Below are 21,200 nucleotides of genomic sequence, written 5' to 3'. Positions count from 1 at the left end.
GCACACGTACGTATTACGTGGGTGTTGCGTTGAAAACAGAGGTCCCAAAACGGGACAGAGGAGGAGGAAGAGTTCTTGTCTTTTAGTTCGGCGAAGAAAGATGTCGGGTCATCATCATCAGTGCACCGAGAACCCACCTAATCTGGATCCAAATAGCGGGTCGGGTCATGTCGAGAAACTGGGAAACCTCGACACTTACGTCTCTGGTTCTACTCATTCAAAGCTTGCTGTTCTTCTCGTCTCTCATGTTTTCGGTAAAATCCTTTTTCACCTTTCTAACGAGTTTGGGAAATCTCTCTGTATTTGAGAAATCTATTAACTTTTTTTTTACGGCAGGATATGAAACTCCAAACCTGAGGTACCGTCCGTACCAGAATCTTTACTTGATCAGCTTGTTGGTTTAAAGTGTATTCCTTCTTTACTGGATTTGAAAGTTTTTAAGAGTCTTTGTTTGAATGAGTTACAGTTTGTATCATTTGCTGTTTGTACATAGATTTGTGTTAGTGTCTCTAGCTCAGTGCTTAGGTTCATTGTTGTTGTAACTTGTCTTGGTTTTTTTGCTCTTACTGTGATACAGGAAACTTGCTGACAAGGTTGCTGAAGCTGGATTCTATGCCGTGGTCCTGATTTCTTCCATGGTGATCCTTATAATCCCGAGAATCAAGATCGACCGCTTCCTATATGGATAAAAGATCATGGACAAGTTAGTACTTTCTCTTCCTTTCTATCAAGTGTTCCGTCCTTAGTTTTTCTCAAAACATGAAGTTTGTTCTCAAGCTTGAAAGTGGTGTAAATTATTCGTACCTTTCCAATGTTATGCCAAAATGCTATCTCTCTTTGTTGTTGACTACAAAGCAAAGAAAAAGACAATGGTTTAAACTGTTATATATGTGTGACTGTGTCGCTGTATCTGAACCCAGTACATTGGATTCTTTAGGAGAAAGGGTTTGAGGAGTCAAAGCCAATAGTGGAGGCCTTGAAGAACAAAGGCATAACTAGTATAGGAGCAGCAGGGTTTTGTTGGGGTGGTGAGTTTGGTTTTCCTTGTTCCCAACATGGTCCATGGAAATGAGCGAACACATGACTTTATCTTTCATGTTGTGTGTTTATTAATCTCAGCAAAAGTTGCGGTGGAACTAGCAAAGCAGAAGCTTGTTGACGCTACTGTTTTATTACATCCTTCTCGTGTTACGGTGGATGATATCAAGGGTAACTACATCTTTTAATATGTTCTGATCATTAGTTAGCTAGTTCCCTTTTATTTATTGTGATTATGACTCTAATCAATACATAATGGAAGCAGGGGTCAACATTCCAATTGCTGTGTTAGGAGCTAAATTCGATCAAGTATCTCCTCCAGAACTTGTGAGACAATTCGAATATGTTTTAGCTTCTAAATCTGAGGTACCTTTTCTCAGCTCTATATCGTTATACAAGTTAATATTTTCATTATTACTTACAAAAACACCATTAGTAGTTTGATGTGTTCTTCAAGTAAATAATATTCATTTAGTGACATGTTTCAGGTGAAGAGTGTTGTGAAGATATTTCCAAGTGTCAAACACGGTTGGACTGTTAGGTACAATGAAAATGATCCATCAGAAGTTGAAGCTGCAGAGGAAGCTCACAAGGACATGCTCGCTTGGCTCACCAACCATGTCAAGTAAGAGAACTTGGAAAGATCTATCTAAGTTTTGGTTTGCACATAACCAGAGCCCAGAGGAGACCAAAAATCATGTCTGTTACTATTTAAATTATATATGTAACTAGTTTTATCTTCTTTACGTTGCCTTGGTATGTTCGTGGCTAGTGTTTTCTCAAAATGTTTCATTCTCGGAAACATCAGCATGTGCTAGTTTAGTTGTATTGATATTGAAATAATGACAACCCCCAATTAAAGTCAACTGCATTAAAAAAGAAAACTATACATTTAAATCTCGCTAAATTGGAATTATATCATTTGGGGTTATATATCTCTATAAATTGATCAATTAGCTCTATACTTGACAAAATGGTCACTTTTCAACTAATGTCTAGGAAAAAAGAGTTGTTAGGTTCACCAGCGTCTATTGAATGATTAGTTTGATGATTAAAAAATAAACTCATTTCATAAATATGGATTAAGGTAGTGATATCTAAGATTAGTATATTTCTTAGTTGTTTTCTAGTTGATGAGTATCCATGGTTTAAAAAAAAAGACATGAAGATGCGTAACCATGATCTGGAGAGATGAGCTGTAGAGTCAGGTAACTTTTGGAAATAAAACTATCTTCCAAAAGCCATAGTCAGCAGATCAGATAAAGTAATCAACGAAATAAACGAGGCATATTTGTGAGGTGGAAACTTGATCAATCAATATGTTATCTATTTCAAGGAGATACACGGTTAAAAACTCTACTATAAATAATACACATATATCTGTATATATAGCTAAAATATTAATATATGGTTTTAGTGTTTTTTTTTCTTAATGAATTTTTGTTAGAACTCATCACTAAAGTTATCTTGTATCTTTGAAATTCTTTTAGTATCGTCTACAAAGTTATCACAAAAATTGCTAATTTATTTTTCATAGTTTTTAAATTCTGAATAAATATCATATTTTTATTTTGATAGTTATATAGATTTTTTAAATAGAACAATTCAGGTTGTTATTTATTGTATAAATATAAGTGAATTCGATCTATTATGGTTTTTGTTATTCATTGTCAAAACAAGTTGTTTTTTTTTTCTTCTTCTAAATATTAATTTTCAAGTCTAAAGCATGAAGCACGTTCTATTTTTTTATTGTCTAAATTATATTTTATTTAACTGTTATGAGTAATTGTGCTCTGTTTTTGAGCTGTCATGCTCTGTTCTTTGATTTCATGAATCTTTTTATATTTATATTAAAGAGACGGCAAAAATTAAATTAAATTAAAATAAAAATTACTATTAATTAGAATTAGTGTAACGTTACTGCGTCCATGTCTTGTTTATCTCTCTTATTTTGTTTTTTTTTCATTCTTCACCTGACCAAATACACAGTTCTCATCTTCAAACTCTTAACCAAAACCAATGGCTGATCCCACAACGCTCTCTCCGTTGTTGGATGACCATGAAGGTGAAAGAGATGATAGAGGGAGAGGAACATCAACTTGGGTTGAAAAGCTGGTTGACGTGGAAGAAACAAAGGCTCAAATTATCTACTCTGTGCCAATGATATTCACCAATCTTTTCTACTATTGTATCCCTTTAACCTCTGTGATGTTCGCTTCCCACCTCGGCCAACTCGAGCTCGCCGGTGCCACCCTTGCCAATTCTTTCGCCACCGTCTCCGGTTATGCCTTCATGGTACCATCATTTCTTATTTTTTGGTCAACTGTTACCATCATTTCTTTATTCCTTATGGTTTGTGACTTTGTCTTCAACATTTTTACTTGCAAAAGTCATCCATTTCTCCAAATTATTCCACATAAGTTTTATAACCTTTTATTGCTAAAAACATGAATCAAAACTTAGACTAATCCCAAGAGTGTAGAATAACTTTTTTTCTTTCTATTGTTATTAGGGCGTCTTGTGTGACCAGAGTTCTAATTGCTATTTAAGGCGTCTAGATAAGTTTAGGAGCTTTGCCTCTCTGTTTTTTTTTTTTTTTAATTTTCTTGAAAGTTTTTGTCATATATTTTATTATAACGATATCTTCAAGAACATATGGCCAATGGTATAACCTACATATATTTGTTTATGACATACATTAATGTTTCTTGGTTATAAGATAGGATTAAGTGGAGCACTTGAGACGTTGTGTGGACAAGGCTTCGGCGCAGAAAACTACAGGATGTTGGGGATTCATCTACAATCATCTTGCATCGTCTCATTGGTCTTCACCATCCTCATCACCATATTCTGGTTTTACACAGAATCGATTTTCGTATTTCTCAGACAAGATCCTAGCATCTCAAAACAAGCTGCACTCTATATGAAGTACCTAACCCCCGGTTTGGTGGCTTTCGGGTTCTTACAAAATATTCTGAGATTTTGCCAAACACAATCGATCATTACTCCTCTAGTCATCCTCTCATTTATTCCCTTGGTGGTTAATGTTGGTGTCGCATATGTTCTGGTTTATGTAGCTGGGTTTGGATTCATTGGTGCTCCAATAGCTACATCTATTTCAACGTGGGTAGCATTCCTATCTCTCGGAATTTATGTGATCTGTTCAGAAAATTTTAAGGAAACATGGACTGGATACTCGTTGGAATCATTCCGTTACGTCGTAATGAACTTGACATTAAGTATCCCTTCCGCTGCTATGGTATGGTAAGTTTGTTAACCGTTATATTTAGCCTAGTGGCTTGTGCACTTTAATGTTGTTGAATTTCTTTTTAGGTTTTGTTAAAGCTTAAGAGATTATATTGTGTTCAACAGTTTGGAATATTGGGCGTTCGAGATTCTTGTGTTCATGGCAGGAGTGATGCCAAATCCGGAAATCAATACTTCTTTGGTAGCTATATGGTAACTTTTTATATCACTATTTATTAATTAGTTGATTAATATTTACGATCATAGTAGCTCACTCTGTGTAATGTTATTAAATAAATTCAGCGTCACCACGGAATCGATTAGCTACATGTTAACATATGGACTTAGCGCAGCTGCAAGGTTTGCTCATCTTATCTAGTTTCAAATGTGTACATAATCTTGTATAAATATTGTTTTGGAAATGTAAAACTTGATAATGTTGCAGTACCCGTGTGTCCAACGAACTTGGAGCTGGAAATATAGAAGGCGCAAAGAAAGCGACTTCTGTGTCCGTTAAGTTGTCTTTAGTTCTTGCTCTCGGCGTAGTGATTGCCATACTTGTAGGTCATGATGTATGGGTTGGTTTCTATAGCAATAACCTTGTGATAAAAGAGGAGTTTGCATCAATGAGGTTTTTCCTTGCTGCTTCTATAACTCTTGATTCGATCCAAGGTGTTCTATCAGGTAAAAAGATCCAAGAAATATTTTTTATTATTTTCTCTAATCATCAAACACACGGTTAATTTAACTCGTTTATTTTAATTATTTATAGGAGTTGCAAGAGGATGTGGATGGCAAAATGTAGTCACGGTTATAAATTTGGGAACATTCTACTTAATTGGAATGCCTATTGCTGCCTTTTGTGGTTTCAAACTGAAATTATATGCCAAGGTAAATGCTTGACTCTCTTATGGAATTGGTAAAGTTTGTTTTCTTGTGTTATCTTTTGACTCATTACTTTTTGGTGAAAACAGGGTTTGTGGATTGGTATGATATGTGGGATATTTTGCCAATCCTCATCTCTCTTGCTCATGACAATTTTCCGGAAGTGGACAAAGCTTACTGATGCTACGGTCTGAAAAACCTCTAGTTCCGATTTTTCCAGGGAGGGACATTTCGTTTAAGTTTTAATAAGCAATATGGAATAAAAATATTTTTGAGAAAAAAATTTCGATTTATCATTGGGAGAAGACTATGTCATTGTGGATCAGATAACTCGTGATTATTTTATAAACGCGAAGTTATAACTTATCTTTGTTACTTTTTACATGATTATAAGCTGGTCACTATCAAAATCAACGTTTTAAACTAATTCCCTTCAAGTAAACAAGATAGCCAAATCATTCAACATTTTTTTATATTATATGCAAATAAATAGAAATTTTTATCAACTTTACTTTGAAAAAAGATATTTCTAAAAAAAATTACCAAAACTGAAATCATCAAAAATATTCAAAAGTGTTCCAAGAGTTAGATAACAGCCCTCAACTATTTTCAATAAAATTAATAGCTCAATATATGTCTCTTATTATTTATTTTTTGGTACAACATCTCTTAAAATTTTGGGTTAAAAAAATAACTGTACCCTAATTCTGTAACAGTTAATTATTAGAACCCCGTTTTTAATCATAGAGATAAAAAAAATGTGACTAATATAGTCAAATCTAATAAAAATATATAATGCTTTTTTGAAATTTTTTAATATATTCAATACTCTAATTTATAAGTATAAACGTTAACGTATATAGCTTTTCTTTATAAGCTAGTAAGCTGTCATCAAATTAATATAATATTTTCATTGATTAACTAAAATAAAATAACAGTTCATTAGAAACACAATAGGGTAAAGCTTTTCAATTTTATGTATGCTTTATTTTTCTAAAATAGTTAATAGCATGATGTGAAATATGAGTTTTAAGAAGAATAAATCTATATAGTAGCAATCTGAATAAATATTACCAAAGGTTGTGTTTTTTCAATAGTACATTTTGGATAATTTTCAAAAAAATCTGTAGAAATTTTAAATTGTGAGTTTTATAAAAAGTTGCGATTGTTCATTGTTGAGTTGTGTATATTCGATAGACCAAAACTAGAATAATAGTGTAGATGGACCCAACCTTACCTTCCATCCACTCCGGCTTAATATATTCATATCTTTTCAAATCTATATATATTTGTTTGTTTAAACTGTTTTAATTTTTTTGTCATGACACACAATAATATAAAATATCAATTTCAACGGTTTTTACAGATCTCTAAATTATTCTCTAGCATTCATTCTTTTAAAAGTAAATAAATTCCTCCAATTCTTGATTTAATAAAAGATTTTTGGAAAGATGAATCTAATTTACAATTTTTAGTTAAATACATATATATATATATATATATATATATATATATTTAATGAAAATACTAAAGTTTTTTTCCAAGAGTTTGATGGATTATATAGAGCTCTTTTGGATGTGACTTTTAAATATGGTAATAAAGATGTCTTCTATTTAAAAGCAGTTTATATGAATTTGTAGGTATAATCAAGTGCAGACACAACAATTGTGATTTTTCGTAGTGTTTTTCGTAAAAAAATTGTTTTTTTCTTTGTTTTTTAATACAAACGGTTGTATCTGTTCATTATAGAACTGTGTCTTTTCACTATATTTTATTTATATTTTTTCATCACAGCTTTTCGTTTGAATAGTTGTCTTTATTTAAATAGTCATGCTTTTTGAACTCTCTTTATATTTGATCCTTCATCATTAACTAACAAGTTCGTTGAAACAAATTTTTCATTTTATGTTGAATCTAAATAATTGAATATTAATATATAATATTCAACATTATTTTATAATCTAACTAAAATTTCAAGAAATGATTATAGCAGTAGAGAAATTTAATAACTTAATATAGAATTTACAGTTGCATCTATTTATCGTAACTTTTTGTTAAAAATAAATATTTTAATATTTTAAAATAATAATAACTATCTGAATAAATAAATGAGAACAACAATTCGACTTTTTGTAGTACTTTTGTAAAAAAAATTGGATTTATATTGTTTTAAAATTCAAACAGTTATATTTGTTCATTGTAGAATTGTATCTTTTCACTATATATTATTCATATTTTTTCATCACAACTTTTCGTCCTAAGAAGTGTGTCTATTAAATAGTCATACCTTTTGAACTCTCAATATATTTGTCTCTTTATCAATAACTAACAAATCATTGTCTGTTAGAAACAAAAATTTCGTTTTATGTTGAACTAAATAATTTGAATATTAGGATCTAATATTCAATGCTATTCAATAATCTAACTAAAATTTTAGAAATGATTATAATAATATTGAAATTTAATAAAACTAAATATAGAATTTACAGTTGCTTCTATTTACCGTAATTTTTTTAAAAAACTATTTTTATATTTAAAATTAATTTTATTTTGTTTTTAAGAGTTGTGTAATTTAATTTTAATTTTTCGTTGATACAGTTTAAATATATTTTTAATTATAGTTATTTAATAGAAAATTACATTTACTCATTACAATCATTAGTTGAATATTCTCACTTAGGACCACTTTGTCATAATAATTTTTTAATCATAGCTCTTTACCGTAATTCTTCATGAAAATATCTTATATTTATAATACTTTAAACAATACGTTTTGCAAAGTTGTGTCTATTCTACATAAGATTTTTTGTTATAACTTTTCATTTTGATGGTTGTGTTTTTAGTAACAGTTTATGTATTCAAACTATATTCTATTACATTCAAATAATTTCATAATGTATAATTTTAAAGTTTGATTTTTTTTTTTCTAAAATACTTCCTTCGCAACATCGCGGGGTCCGAGTCCTAGTAATATAAATATTAGTTTTAAAGAGAAAAACTAGGATTTCACCCGCGGTACACCGCGGAACTAAACTATAAATTATTGTATTTTAAATAATAATTTTTAATTTATTTAGTTTTCAAATTATTCATTTAATTAAATTTTGTCTAATTAATTTAGAATTTTGTTTAGAATTTTTTTTTGTCTGGAATATTAAGAATGTGTTATAGTATGTGTAATATTTTGTAGTTCATATACTAAATAATATATAAGTTAATTTTTCAAAACTATGATTATAAATCTATAGTATATATGAAATAAACTAATAGTTTTAGTGTTGGTTCTATAGTACAAACCCGCCATGCTAGGCGGGTCATGCAACATGTTCAAAGATTTTTAATCCGCAAAAACTCATCATATGAAACCCGTGAATGTAAAAATTAGTTTTAAATACGTTGAGATCAATGAGTTGAGATAAAAAATCTCGGCCACGAATCCTCCTCCAAGATCGAAAATCAATTCGTATTGATTAGGCCGATTGTTTAGGAAATTTGTGTATGGAGAAAATTTTGTTTTGTAAAATTGCAAACTTAATACTAATTAAATTAATTATAAACTTAATACTTAATGATAAAGAGAGTGGTTCCAATTGTTTTGGAAATATATTTAGGATGGGAAATCTTGTTTTCAAAAATAGAAACTTAATAGTATTAATTAATTAAAGAAAAACAAATTAATAATTAATGCCAATGGCATGTTTGTAAATCTGTATGAACTTCAAGATTTATTTCATAAATGTGTTAAAAAATATATATATATATAGTTAATTAATATCGAGATTAGTTATATGGATTCAATGCATTCAATTTTTTTTTCGTTTAGATTTGGAAATTGTTTTAACATGTGTCAAAATGCGCATGTCCTACATGTACCATTTTTACATAAATGAAAAGTTTTTTTTTTTTAGACAAACAATTGAAATGTACTTTTTAACAAAAAAAAAAACAATCGAAATGTATTTATAATTAATATCGCAATAAAAGGTAGAAATGAGAGTGGGAAAAGAGAATGGACATGTGTTTATATTTAATGAACTGTTTCCGAGTCCATCTCTTGTTTAGCTCTTATTTTTTTTGTTATTCTTCACTTTGCCAATTCACAATTCTCATCTTCAAACTCTTAACCAAACCCCAAACTCCTTCCAACAAGAAGATCCAATGGCTGATCCCACGACGAGCTCTCCGTTGTTGAATGACCATGAAGGTGGAGAAGATGAAAGAGGAAGGAGAAGATCATCAACTTGGGTTCAAAAACTGATCGAGGTGGAAGAAGCAAAGGCTCAAATTATTTACTCTCTGCCAATGATATTAACCAATCTTTTCTACTATTGTATTCCTATGACTTCTGTGATGTTTGCTTCTCACCTCGGCCAACTTGAGCTCGCCGGCGCCACCCTTGCCAATTCTTGGGCCACCGTCTCCGGTTTTGCCTTCATGGTACCATCCATTTCTCTGAAATTATTTATTCCATATAAAAAACGTTTTATGACTTTTTATTGCTAATTCTTTATAGTTAACACCTGAATCAAGACATAGACTAATCCCAAAAGTGTACAAAACCTTTTTCTATATATATATATATATATATATATATTGCTATTTAAGGTCATAAACAGTTTAGACAGGGTTAAGTGGAGCACTTGAGACATTGTGTGGACAAGGCTATGGTGCAAAAAACTACAGGATGTTGGGGATTCATCTACAATCATCTTGCATCGTCTCATTAGTCTTCACCATCCTCATCACCATATTCTGGTTTTTCACGGAATCGATATTTGGACTTCTTAGACAAGATGCTAGCATCTCAAAAAATACTAATTATTTCTCCCTTAGTCATCTTCTCGTTTGTTCCCTTGGTTATTAATATTGGTACCGCATATGTTCTGGTTTATTACTCTGGCCTCGGATTCATTGGTGCTCCAATAGCTACATCTATTTCATTGTGGATAGCTTTCCTATCTCTTGGAACTTATGTGATCTGTTCAGAAAAGTTTAAGGAAACATGGACTGGATTCTCGTTGGAATCATTCCGTTACGTTGTAATAAACTTGACATTAAGTATCCCTTCTGCTGCTATGGTATGGTAAGTTTGTTGACTATTTATATTTGTGTTAGTTAATGTCATTATCACATTCGGGTTCAAACCAAATAGTAAACGTTGCTGAAAAAATGAAAAATTAAAATAATTCCTACGCTCGTTGAAGCTTAAAGGACTATATTGTGTTCAACAGTTTGGAATATTGGGCGTTCGAGATTCTTGTGTTCTTGGCAGGAGTGATGCCAAATCCGGAAATCAATACTTCTTTGGTAGCTATATGGTAACTCTTTTTTTTAACTGTACAGTTAACACTTTTTTGTGTGTTTTGTGTGTTTTTGTTTTTTTTTTAAATTATTTATTTATTTATTATTATTACATCAAAGTAGCTCACTGTGTAATGTTATAAATAAATTCAGCGTCAACACGGAATCTATTAGCTACATGTTAACATACGGACTTAGCTCAGCTGCAAGGTTTGCTCATCTTATCAAATAGTTTCAAATGTATACATCATCTTGTACATATAAATATTGTTTTGGAGATATTAAACTTGATAATGTTGCAGGACCCGTGTGTCCAACGAACTTGGAGCTGGAAATGTAAAAGGCGCAAAGAAAGCGACTTCTGTGTCCGTTAAGTTGTCTTTAGTTCTTGCTCTCGGCGTAGTGATTGCCATTCTTGTAGGTCATGATGGTTGGGTTGGTTTGTTCAGCAATAGCATTGTTATAAAAGATGAGTTTGCATCATTGAGGTTTTTTCTTGCTGCTTCTATAACCATTGATTCGATCCAAGGTGTTCTATCAGGTAAAAAGATCCGAGAATCTTATTGTATATTTTTTTTAAAAATAATCAAGCACGGCAAATTAAACTCGTTTATTTTAAATATTTATAGGAGTTGCAAGAGGATGCGGATGACAGCGTGTTGTCACGGTTATAAATTTGGGAACATTTTACTTAATTGGAATGCCAATTGCAGCCTTTTGTGGTTTCAAATTGAAGTTTTATGCCAAGGTACGTAAATGCTTGACTCTCTTATGAAACTGGTAAAGTTTGTTTTATTATGTTTGACTCATTACTTTGGTGAAAACAGGGTTTGTGGATTGGTCTCATATGTGGGATATTCTGCCAAACATCATGTCTCTTGCTTATGACAATTTTTCGGAAGTGGACAAAACTGTACGCTGCTACGGTCTGAAAACTCTAGTTCCACTTTTTCTAGATCAAATCGGTGAATTAGCAAACCGTCTTCAAATTTGGAGGTACCCAGTTGTTTGAGTGTGCTTAGTCTGTTGGGGACCAAACTATCTAACTTTTTTCCTTTTACCTCGAGGGCCGGGGCTCTAGGAGTTCCTCATGCCGTCTTCGATTACGTTCGTGCCAAATGATGTGATCTGCAGCTTGAAACACATATCGAAGGATGAATCTGTGCAATAATATTTTAATATAATTTTGTTGTTTATTTAAATTATCAACAAATAAAAAAAAGCCATTCACAATAAAACACATTTAAAGGAGTCTCTAAGTAGAGACTATATATTCTCAAATTAAAACATCATCTCCCTCTCATACTTTATTTTATTTAGTAGTATCATTTAAATAAAGGTATCTAATGTAGATACTTCTAATAGAGGTGCTCTTAGACCATCTCCATTCCTCATTTTATTGTAAGTGTCTTTAAACAAATTTAATTATTAATTTTAAAGGAGGTAAAAATATCTTTTAAATGTCTTAAATGTCTACTTGAATACATTTTCATCTACACTACAGACACTCATCATAAAATAAGAATAAAATTAATAATTAAAAAATGTTAAGACATTGGACAAATATATGGGATGAAGATGCCCATAGAATTTTGTTACATTTTACACGATTATAAGTTTATAACTCGTCGTCATTGATCGAATGACTGTTACATAATCAAAGAATAATATAATTAATTAATTTACGTTGTGAATTTGGGGTTCAAGAATCAGTTCATGCAGAATGAGCTGATCATAAGTTCATAACATGTGTATCAGTGTATGGGTACATCTACAAGACTACAACTTACTGTTCCTTGCGTCTAAAACACACCATATTAATTTGCCGTACATGAATATGTGAATAGCTATGGATTCGTGCAGGCAGGCATAACTTTATGGTTATGAACTTATGATGAGAACATGTACATGTGTATGTGTGATATTATACCAAAAATAATTAAGGTTATATAATATATCACGGTTTTTACGGTTTTTAACCATGATATAAGTGTGCTTTTTGAGTCTTTTGATTTGTTTTCTAGGTTGTTTTAGAGTCTTTACATGTTTTTTAGGATTTTGGCACGGATGGAGCGGAATGAAGCAATTTGGATCATTTTGGAGCATTTAACCGAAGGAAATCAACTTAGAATCAATTTAGAGTGGCGGTGTCGATCGACACCGCTATAGCATCGATCGGCATCTCAAACCGACGAAAGAGCCAAGTTTTGGAAGTTTTACAATTTTGCCCGAAGTTTTCCACAATTGCAACACAAGCCCTTAGATGTGTTTTAGGATATATATATATATATATATATTGTTTTTGGGTTTTAGAAACCCTCAAGTTATTTTTCTAACAGCTTTTTGAGAAAGAGATATTGAGAGCTTTTGAGAGAGACGGATCAGAATTCTTTTGTAGAGAGAAGATTTCTAAACTCCCTCTTTTACTTTTGATATCTATTCCATGTTATTCAGAAATATGTTTTGTTCTTCATTAAACATGTCTGAGTAGTTTGTTTGTTAGGTTCAGAGTTTTTCACAGGGTTTTTATGATTTATTAGATCAGTGATTTTTAGGGTTCATTATCTTTTATAATCTTCATCTTTGGTTGTTCTTCACATTAATTATTGATTGATCACCTAGAATTAATATCTTAGGGAAGTAAATTGATATGAGTATATAATTATTTTCCTGATTAAACCATTGATGAGCAAAATTACTTTTTACAAAAAGATTTGATTTAGTAATTTTGTGAACTTATCTAAACCTGTTTTTAAAGCTGATTTTTAATCTTGAATCTTCAAAGAGATTTGGATTTTTTGGTTTTAAATTTAGATAATATTTGCAGTGAGAACTGATTTATTTCACAAAAGTGTTTAGAGTCATATATCTGATTTTAATTACTTGAACTTTAATTATTTATTGATTTAATAATTCATAACTACCTGAGAAATTCCCTAGACCTAACCTTTTGATCTTCTGATTTCACAACACTTTTATTTAATATTTTGCATTGCTTTTATTAATTTAAACCAACTTGTTGAGTGTAATAACAAAACTCTACAATTTATTGTGTTTGATTTTGAATCTCTGTGCATTCGATCCCTAAGTACTACAGTGATCTCTTGTTTGAGAGAGTAGCTCCAGGAATTAATTTGAGCATATCATTATAGATCCGTGTTCCTTAAACACTGTTTCAGATGAGTTATGTTCTGATTTCTAGGACCCTTGTGGTAATATGATCGGTAACACAACTTTCGTGAACTGTCTGAGTCATCAAAACCACTTTAGGAGATATATATAGACTATAGTTACAACCCTTGAAACAAATTTTTGTGTGCTCTTTGGAAGTCTAACAAGAGCCATTGAGGAAAACTGAAATATTTCTAAGTGTAAGGAAGCTAGAACTTGCGAAAGAGGAGAAGTCAACTGTTATAAAAGTACATTGTTCAATATTTACATGCACCCTCTTTATCAAGAATTTCCCCTCCAGAACTTGTGAGGCAATGCGAAGATATTTTCGCTTTTTTTTTTTTTTTTTTTTTTTGCCATTAAAGATATTTTAGCTTCTGAACCTCAGGTTACTTCACTTTGCTACATATATTTTATTAACCAATTTAATATTTTCATTCCTAACAAAACAACAAATACACCATTTCTAGGAGCTCATGTGTTTTCTTGGTGAACTGTTTCTCTAGCTTCTGAATTTTTAAGTAGACAGTTTTCATTTTTTTTTATCGCCAGCGAAGTCATATGTTCAGGTAAAGATTTTTGTAGAAGATATTCTCAAGAGTGAAACACTGTTGGACCATTAGGTTCAACGTGAATCATCAATCAGAAGTCGATTTATTCAAACTGTCCATACCATTTTTAAGTATTGAAAACGTTCTTCAATGTAAGAGATGTCCTAATGATTTGGTCACTTGCTGACCACGTCTTTGAAGTTTTAACTACACTCGCTGTAAATGGGGACAACGTACATGATCGCAGTTGTGTTCCGTCTTTTTCTATTAATTGTCTTAATTAGAGTGAGACAAATCAAAATATTTTCATCAACTTTTCAAGGGCTTCAATAGTAATATAGTACTTGTGTATTTCAGTTCATTTGTGATTCTAGTACCGATTCTAGTTTTCATATCGTAAGTCGTAATACAGGTTAGTATTAAATCCAATGTTCCAACTTTCGTGAGGTTGTTAGTGATCATGAGAGCTTCCTATTATTATAACAATACGTTGGATATATACTCCTCCTTCTTCAGTTCTTCACCAAGTGAATGGCCGATCCCACGACGAGCTCTCCGTTATTGAATGTCCATGAAGGTGGAGGAGATGAAGTAAAGAGAAGAACATCAACTTGGGTTCAAAAACTGATCGACGTGGAAGAAACAAAGGCTCAGGTTATTTACTCTCTGCCAATGATATTCACCAATCTTTTCTACTACTGTATTCCTATGACTTCTGTGATGTTCGCTTCTCACCTCGGCCAACTAGAGCTTGCCGGTGCCACCCTGGCCAAATCTTGGGCCACCGTCACCGGTTTTGCCCTCTTGGTATCAGTAATTCCTTTTTCCTCAAGCATAAATGAACTAAACTCAATGATAGACTCAAAATTGGATTCTAGATTAACCATGTCTCTAAAAATTTTATTTGACTAGTTCGTTTTTAGTCTAATTAGTCCATGTCTCTCTTCGGTTTTATTATTCTTTTATTTTGCTAATTCGTTAAATCCTGAACCAAAACCTATAATAATCTTAAAGAATGCACAAAACCAGTTTGCTTTCTTGTTTAAGGCGTCTAACGTCTAGAGTGGGGTTTATGACTGTTGTCTAAATTGTTTTTTTTTTTTTTTAATAACATACCTTAATGTCTCTCTTTATTTTCAGATAGGGTTAAGTGGAGCACTTGAGACATTGTGTGGATAAGGCTATGGTGCAAAAAGCTACAAAATGATGGGGATTCATCTACAATCATCTTGCATCGTCTCGTTAGTCTTTACCATCTTATGGTTCTTCACAGAATCGGTTTTCGGACTTCTCAGACAAGATCCTAGCATCTCAAAACAAGCTGCTCTCTATCTGAAGTACCAGGCTCCTGGTTTATTCGCTTACGGGTTCTTACAGAACATTCTGAGATTTTGTCAAACACAATCCATCGTTACTCCGCTAGTGATCTTCTCGTTTGCTCCTTTGGTGATTAACATTGGTACCACATATGCTCTAGTTGATTTAGCCGGGTTTGGATTCATTGGTGCTCCAATAGCTACATCTATTTCATTGTGGATAGCTTTCCTTTCTCTCGGAACTTATGTGATGTTTTCAGACAAGTGTAAGGAAACATGGACTGGATTCTCGTTGGAATCATTCCGTTATGTAGTACTAAACTTGACATTAAGCATCCCTTCTGCTGCTATGGTATGGTAAGTCACATCAATAACTTTATCTGTTTTTGACCAAGATATCTAGCCTAGTGCGCATACCAAAAAAAAGAAAAATATAAAGCCTAGTGGCTAGTGGTTTGTGGTAGTCACTATAATCACATCCCGGGGTCAAAATCAAGTAGTACATATTGACAAAAAAAAAAAAAAACTTGATAGGCAGGAGACTATATATTGTTGCAACAGTTTGGAATATTGGGTGTTCGAGATTCTTGTTTTCTTGGCAGGAGTGATGCCAAATCCAGAAACTAATACCTCTTTGGTAGCTATATGGTAAGTTTTTTTTTTTATTGATAATTTTAAGTTAGTTAATGTTTTATATAACATAAAAAAAAGTGGTTCATTTTGTGTAATGTTAAATATATTCAGTGTCAATACGGAATCGATTTGCTACATGTTAACATACGGAGTTAGCGCAGTTGCAAGGTAATTTGCTCATCTTTTCAAATAGTTTCAACAATACTTTGGATTCATCTTGTATATGTATGATAATTGTTTCGAAAATGTAAAATTATTGCAGTACGCGTGTGTCCAACGAACTTGGAGCTGGAAATGTAAAAGGCGCAAAGAAAGCAACTTATGTGTCCGTTAAGTTGTCTTTGTTTCTTGCTCTTGGCGTAGTGATTGCTATACTTGTAGGCCATGATGGTTGGGTTGAATTATATAGCGATAGTCTTGAGATTAAAGACGAGTTTGCATCATTGAGATTTTTTCTTGTTGCCTCTATAACTCTTGATTTGATCCCAGGTGTTCTATCAGGTATAAAGATTGAAGAAAACTTTTTTTTTGGAATCATCAAGCGCGAAAATTAAACTCATTTATTTTGATTTATACAGGAGTTGCAAGAGGATGCGGATGGCAGCGTTTAGTCACGGTTATAAATTTGGGAACATTCTACTTAGTTGGAATCTGCCTTTTGTGGTTTCAAGTTAAAGTTTTACGCCAAGGTAAAATGCTTGACTCTCTTTTGAGATTGGTATAGTTTTATTGTTGCCTTTTGACTCATTACTTTGATATTGTTTTTTTTTTTTTTTTTTGGTGAAAACAGGGTTTGTGGTTTGGTCTGATATGTGGAATGTTCTGCCAATCCTCATCTCTTTTGCTGATGACAATTTTCCGGAAGTGGACAAAGCTGAATGTTGCCTCTGTTTGAAGCACATTTATTTTCTTAAGCAATATACACGAATATCAAAAGATTTGGACGCTCTTGCATTACTTTTAAAATTGGGAAATTTGAGTGATAAACAGTACACCATGCAACCTCTGAAAAATATGTATAGTTAAGATTTAAGAGTCATCGGATGTATAATGGTTTAGATTATGCAACCTCTAACAATAAGTATCAAATACTATCAAACAACATGATGTTATCTATTTGTATTTTCAAGTTGCCGTATTGGATATGTATATAGTTCCCACGTGAATGAGATTTGATTAACTTTCTTAATGCGCACAGTTTTAGTTATGATTAATAATTATAAACGTTATTTCTATCTATTATTGAACCTCCATTAACAAATCTAGATCTAGAAGATATCGGTTACCGTCGACGACAGAGAATGCTAGTGCGCAGGGCCTTTGAGCATGTTGTGCAAGAAAACAACTTTTTTTTTTACCGGTTAGTACTTGTCCGAGAGAGTAATACATCTAAAGCACAAGTAGGAAAATGTTTGGACAAGAGACCCTGACGTGAACCATTTGACCAAACTAATATTTTCTAAAACTAGCCGTTTAGTTAGAATTTTTTTTGTGGCCTGAAACAAAATCTTTTTATTTACTTAGATGGTGGCTGGACTGCCTTGCTAATTTACTTTGTAGGGTTGGGAGCTACGATGGTCCCGGCCAAACTCCGAATTTAATAACAAAAAAGATCGATAACTTTTCTTTTTGAATATATACATAAGTATAAAATTTGGATAGTGTCATAGTGACACAAAGAAATCATAATATTTCAAATCTTATAGTCAAAATACTCCAATAATAATAAAATAAATTCGAATATGTATTTTTCAGTAAAGAAAATATCTATGTGAGCCGCCTAAAAGAAAAATCCCTCCAAACTCGAATATATTGAGCCGGCAGAAGGACCACACCTGCACATCATAATCAGAAGCTAAATATTAGGAATCCACTTGATTCCTATTAGAGTACTATCATTTTTTTTTTTTTTTGGTTTGACAGCTCCTAATAGAATAGTATAACTTAAAAAGACAAACTACATTAAAAAAAAAAAAGAAAAAGAACAAATAAGAAGAAGATATTTAATGCAACTAAATTTTATCCGCCAAGAATATTCGTATATAAATATAAGTATTATTTTCTAGGAAAAATTTACTTTATATCCGTTTTAATTTTTACGTATTCTCCAAACTATTATTAGTGTGTTTGCTCGAACGACATACTGAAGATCCGCTAATTATTTTCTGGCTTTTTCTACTTGTTTGTTGGGTCTTGCGTGTTAATATAAAATTCATTAGTGAGATTTGTGAGTGTGCTAATATTTTAGTTTCATGTTAATATTTAATAAACCTTATAAAAAAAAATACTATATTTAATAAACCTCTTTTTGCGTACCTTTACTTGTTTTTCTTATTTTTTCCACGTGTTTGTGAAGTGTCGAAATTGATTGGCATCTCCTCTGACATAGACAGGTCCTTTGAACACATCCCATTAAAGCTCTTCACTTAATCCTTTATTTAGTTCTTCACATTCACAAATAAAAAAATATCGTCTTCTCCATACTCCGATCCTAACCAATGCCAAAAGTCCTTGAAGATACAATGGTTGATTCGACGTCGGTGGATGACCATGAAGGTGAAGGAGGACGAGGGAAATCATCAACATATGTTCAAAAAATGATTGACGTGGAAGAAGCAAAGAGTCAAATTATTTACTCTCTTCCAATGATATTCACCAATGTTTTCTACTACTGTATCCCTTTAACCTCGGTGATGTTTGCTTCTCATCTCGGCCAACTTGAGCTTGCCGGTGCTACCCTCGCTAATTCTTGGGCTACCGTCACCGGTTTTGCTTTCATGGTACTCCTTATTCTTCAAGCTAAATTTGTATCCAACATTTTTCTTTTGTTTTCTACCTCCATACGTTACTAAATCCCAAAAAAATAAAAAATAAATAAAAAATAAACCCACTTGGACCAAAGTAGTTACAAAACCCCATTTTTTTGTTCTAAAATATTATATTAAAAAAAAAAAGTGGTATTGACAAGTGGATGGGCTTATGTGTTTTGTCTAAATTGTCTTTTTCGTATTATCCAGAACGTATGCTGAATGAGTGTTTTATATGCATAATATATATGGGTGTTATTTTGTGTATAAAGAAATTTAATGAGCCTTAATATTTTAGACAGGGTTAAGTGGAGCACTTGAGACATTATGTGGACAAGGCTTTGGTGCAAAAAACTACAGGATGTTGGGGGTTCATCTACAATCATCTTGCATTGTCTCATTAGTCTTCACCATCCTCATTACCATCTTATGGTTTTTCACGGAACCGGTCTTCTTACTTCTTAGACAAGATGCTAGCATCTCAAACAAGCTGCACTCTATATGAAGTACTTATCCCCCGGTTTATTTGCTTACGGGTTCTTACAAAACATTCTGAGATTTTGCCAAACACAATCCATCATTATTCCGCTAGTTGTCTTCTCGTTCCTTCCCTTGGTGATTAATATCGGTCTTACGTATGCGCTGGTGCATTTAACTGGGCTTGGATTCATTGGTGCTCCAATAGCCACATCTATTTCATTGTGGATAGGTTTCATTTCTCTCGGAACTTATGTGGTTTGTTCAGAAAAGTTTAAGGAAACATGGACTGGATTCTCGTTGGAATCGTTTCGTTATGTAGTTCTAAACTTGACGTTAAGCATCCCTTCTACTGCTATGGTATGGTAAGTCAGATTCAATAACCATTCTCAACTAAAACTTCTTATATACTTGTTTGACCATAAAGCCAATGGTTTGGGTTAGTATTGTCGTTGTGACACACCCGGCATACATGTTAACAAGCAAAATTTCATATGCTTTTTGAAGTTGAAAATACTATTTTTATTGCAACAGTTTAGAATATTGGGCGTTCGAGATTCTTGTGTTCTTGGCGGGATTGATGCCAAATCCAGAAATCACCACCTCTTTGGTAGCTATATGGTATGCTTTTATTTTTATCTTTTTTTTATTATATCACTCTCATAATTTATACAAGTTTTTTTTACATTACATCAACAAAAAGTAGCTTATTGTGTGTAATATTGATCTCATTCAGCGTCAACACGGAATCAATTAGCTACATGTTAACATGCGGACTTAGCGCAGCTGCAAGGTTTGTTCATCTCATCAATAATTGTTTCAAAATACTTTTGTATTCATCTCATAGTAATATTGTTTTTTTAAAATAATGTATATTTCAAAAACTTTGCAGCACGCGTGTGTCCAATGAACTTGGAGCAGGAAATGTAAAAGGGGCAAAGAAAGCGACTTCTGTATCCGTTAAGTTGTCTTTAGTTCTTGCTCTCTGCATAGTGGTTGCTATACTTATAGGACATGATGTTTGGGTTGGGCTATTCAGCAATAGCCATGTGATTAAAGACGAGTTTGCATCATTGAAGTTTTTTCTTGCTGCCTCTATAACTCTTGATTCAATCCAAGGTGTTTTATCAGGTAAAATATTTTTTACTAATCTTTTTTTTTTTTTTTTTTGAATCATCAAAGCGCGGAAACTTATATTCAAAATTTATTTACAGGAGTTGCAAGAGGATGCGGATGGCAGCGTATAGTCACGGTTATAAATTTAGGAACATTCTACCTTATTGGAATGCCTATATCCGTCTTTTGTGGTTTCAAGTTGAAGTTGTATGCCAAGGTGAATGTTTGTCTCTCTTTTGAAATCTGATTTAAGTTTGTTTTTTTGTTAAATTCTGTTTGATTCATTATTTTGATATATTTTTGGTGAAAACAGGGTTTGTGGATTGGTCTGATATGTGGGATGGTTTGCCAATCCTTATGTCTGTTGCTTATGACAATTTTCCGGAGGTGGACAAAGCTGAATGCTGCTACGGTCTGAAAACTCTTAAGTGAGAGTATTATAGGTAGAAGAATGTTATTGTGGACGCTATAAATAACTCATGATCTTCTTCCACACGCTTAGTTAGAACTTTTGAACTTATCTTTGTTAATTTTGGAATGTAAAGCATCACTGTAAACCATCTTTGAAACCAACTCCTAACTGGTTTCTTGTCAAACAACCGATTTAAGAAGCCTTGGAATTTCTGAAATAAGTGATCAAGGAAGGATTGTGTTCAAGA

At 32.3% G+C, this 21,200-nt stretch overlaps 2 protein-coding genes and 3 pseudogenes across 10 annotated transcripts; all 5 read left to right on the top strand.

Moving 5' to 3' along the window:
• Positions 1 to 42: 42 nt before the first annotated feature.
• Positions 43 to 1,904, top strand: LOC104788536 (endo-1,3;1,4-beta-D-glucanase-like; annotated as a pseudogene). Its single transcript, XR_015560959.1, has 7 exons — positions 43 to 254; positions 337 to 358; positions 578 to 703; positions 938 to 1,028; positions 1,120 to 1,209; positions 1,304 to 1,404; positions 1,527 to 1,904. The product of XR_015560959.1 is annotated as an endo-1,3;1,4-beta-D-glucanase-like (transcript).
• A 533-nt stretch (positions 1,905 to 2,437) lies between these two features.
• LOC104788526 (protein DETOXIFICATION 19-like) lies at positions 2,438 to 5,533 on the top strand. Of its 2 annotated transcripts, none has more exons than XM_087456759.1 (7): positions 2,438 to 3,333; positions 3,762 to 4,302; positions 4,411 to 4,497; positions 4,588 to 4,644; positions 4,730 to 4,968; positions 5,057 to 5,175; positions 5,259 to 5,533. In XM_087456759.1, exons 2-7 carry the CDS (start codon positions 3,821 to 3,823, stop codon positions 5,361 to 5,363), a joined length of 1,089 nt encoding a protein of 362 aa, XP_087312885.1. In that variant the 5' UTR covers positions 2,438 to 3,333; positions 3,762 to 3,820; the 3' UTR covers positions 5,364 to 5,533. The 2 variants fall into 2 exon arrangements, with proteins under 2 accessions (XP_087312885.1, XP_010512601.2); XM_010514299.3 differs by having other exon boundaries at positions 2,454 to 3,333; positions 3,758 to 4,302.
• Positions 5,534 to 9,225: 3,692 nt separating this feature from the next.
• LOC104788516 (protein DETOXIFICATION 19-like) lies at positions 9,226 to 11,757 on the top strand (annotated as a pseudogene). The gene is made up of 7 exons (XR_002032760.2): positions 9,226 to 9,606; positions 9,791 to 10,252; positions 10,401 to 10,487; positions 10,624 to 10,680; positions 10,773 to 11,011; positions 11,100 to 11,218; positions 11,298 to 11,757. The product of XR_002032760.2 is annotated as a protein DETOXIFICATION 19-like (transcript).
• A 2,772-nt stretch (positions 11,758 to 14,529) lies between these two features.
• On the top strand, positions 14,530 to 17,330 carry LOC104788505 (protein DETOXIFICATION 19-like). 5 transcript variants are annotated; one of them, XM_087508943.1, is made up of 8 exons: positions 14,530 to 14,604; positions 14,709 to 14,846; positions 15,333 to 15,865; positions 16,043 to 16,156; positions 16,253 to 16,309; positions 16,404 to 16,642; positions 16,720 to 16,830; positions 16,932 to 17,330. In XM_087508943.1, exons 3-8 carry the CDS (start codon positions 15,396 to 15,398, stop codon positions 17,165 to 17,167), a joined length of 1,227 nt encoding a protein of 408 aa, XP_087365069.1. In that variant the 5' UTR covers positions 14,530 to 14,604; positions 14,709 to 14,846; positions 15,333 to 15,395; the 3' UTR covers positions 17,168 to 17,330. The 5 variants fall into 5 exon arrangements, with proteins under 5 accessions (XP_087365069.1, XP_087365077.1, XP_087365070.1 ...); XM_087508951.1 differs by having other exon boundaries at positions 14,557 to 14,604; positions 16,111 to 16,156; XM_087508944.1 differs by having other exon boundaries at positions 14,557 to 14,604; positions 16,070 to 16,156.
• Positions 17,331 to 18,555: 1,225 nt separating this feature from the next.
• LOC104707002 (protein DETOXIFICATION 18-like) lies at positions 18,556 to 21,170 on the top strand (annotated as a pseudogene). The gene is made up of 7 exons (XR_015560954.1): positions 18,556 to 18,921; positions 19,247 to 19,790; positions 19,960 to 20,046; positions 20,162 to 20,218; positions 20,318 to 20,556; positions 20,640 to 20,758; positions 20,855 to 21,170. The product of XR_015560954.1 is annotated as a protein DETOXIFICATION 18-like (transcript).
• Positions 21,171 to 21,200: the final 30 nt, after the last annotated feature.

Source organism: Camelina sativa, chromosome 1 (genome assembly GCF_030686135.1).
Source record: "Camelina sativa cultivar CO46 ecotype springtype chromosome 1, ASM3068613v1".
Classification (NCBI taxonomy): domain Eukaryota; kingdom Viridiplantae; phylum Streptophyta; class Magnoliopsida; order Brassicales; family Brassicaceae; genus Camelina; species Camelina sativa.
This window is presented reverse-complemented; position numbering and strand designations above follow the sequence as displayed.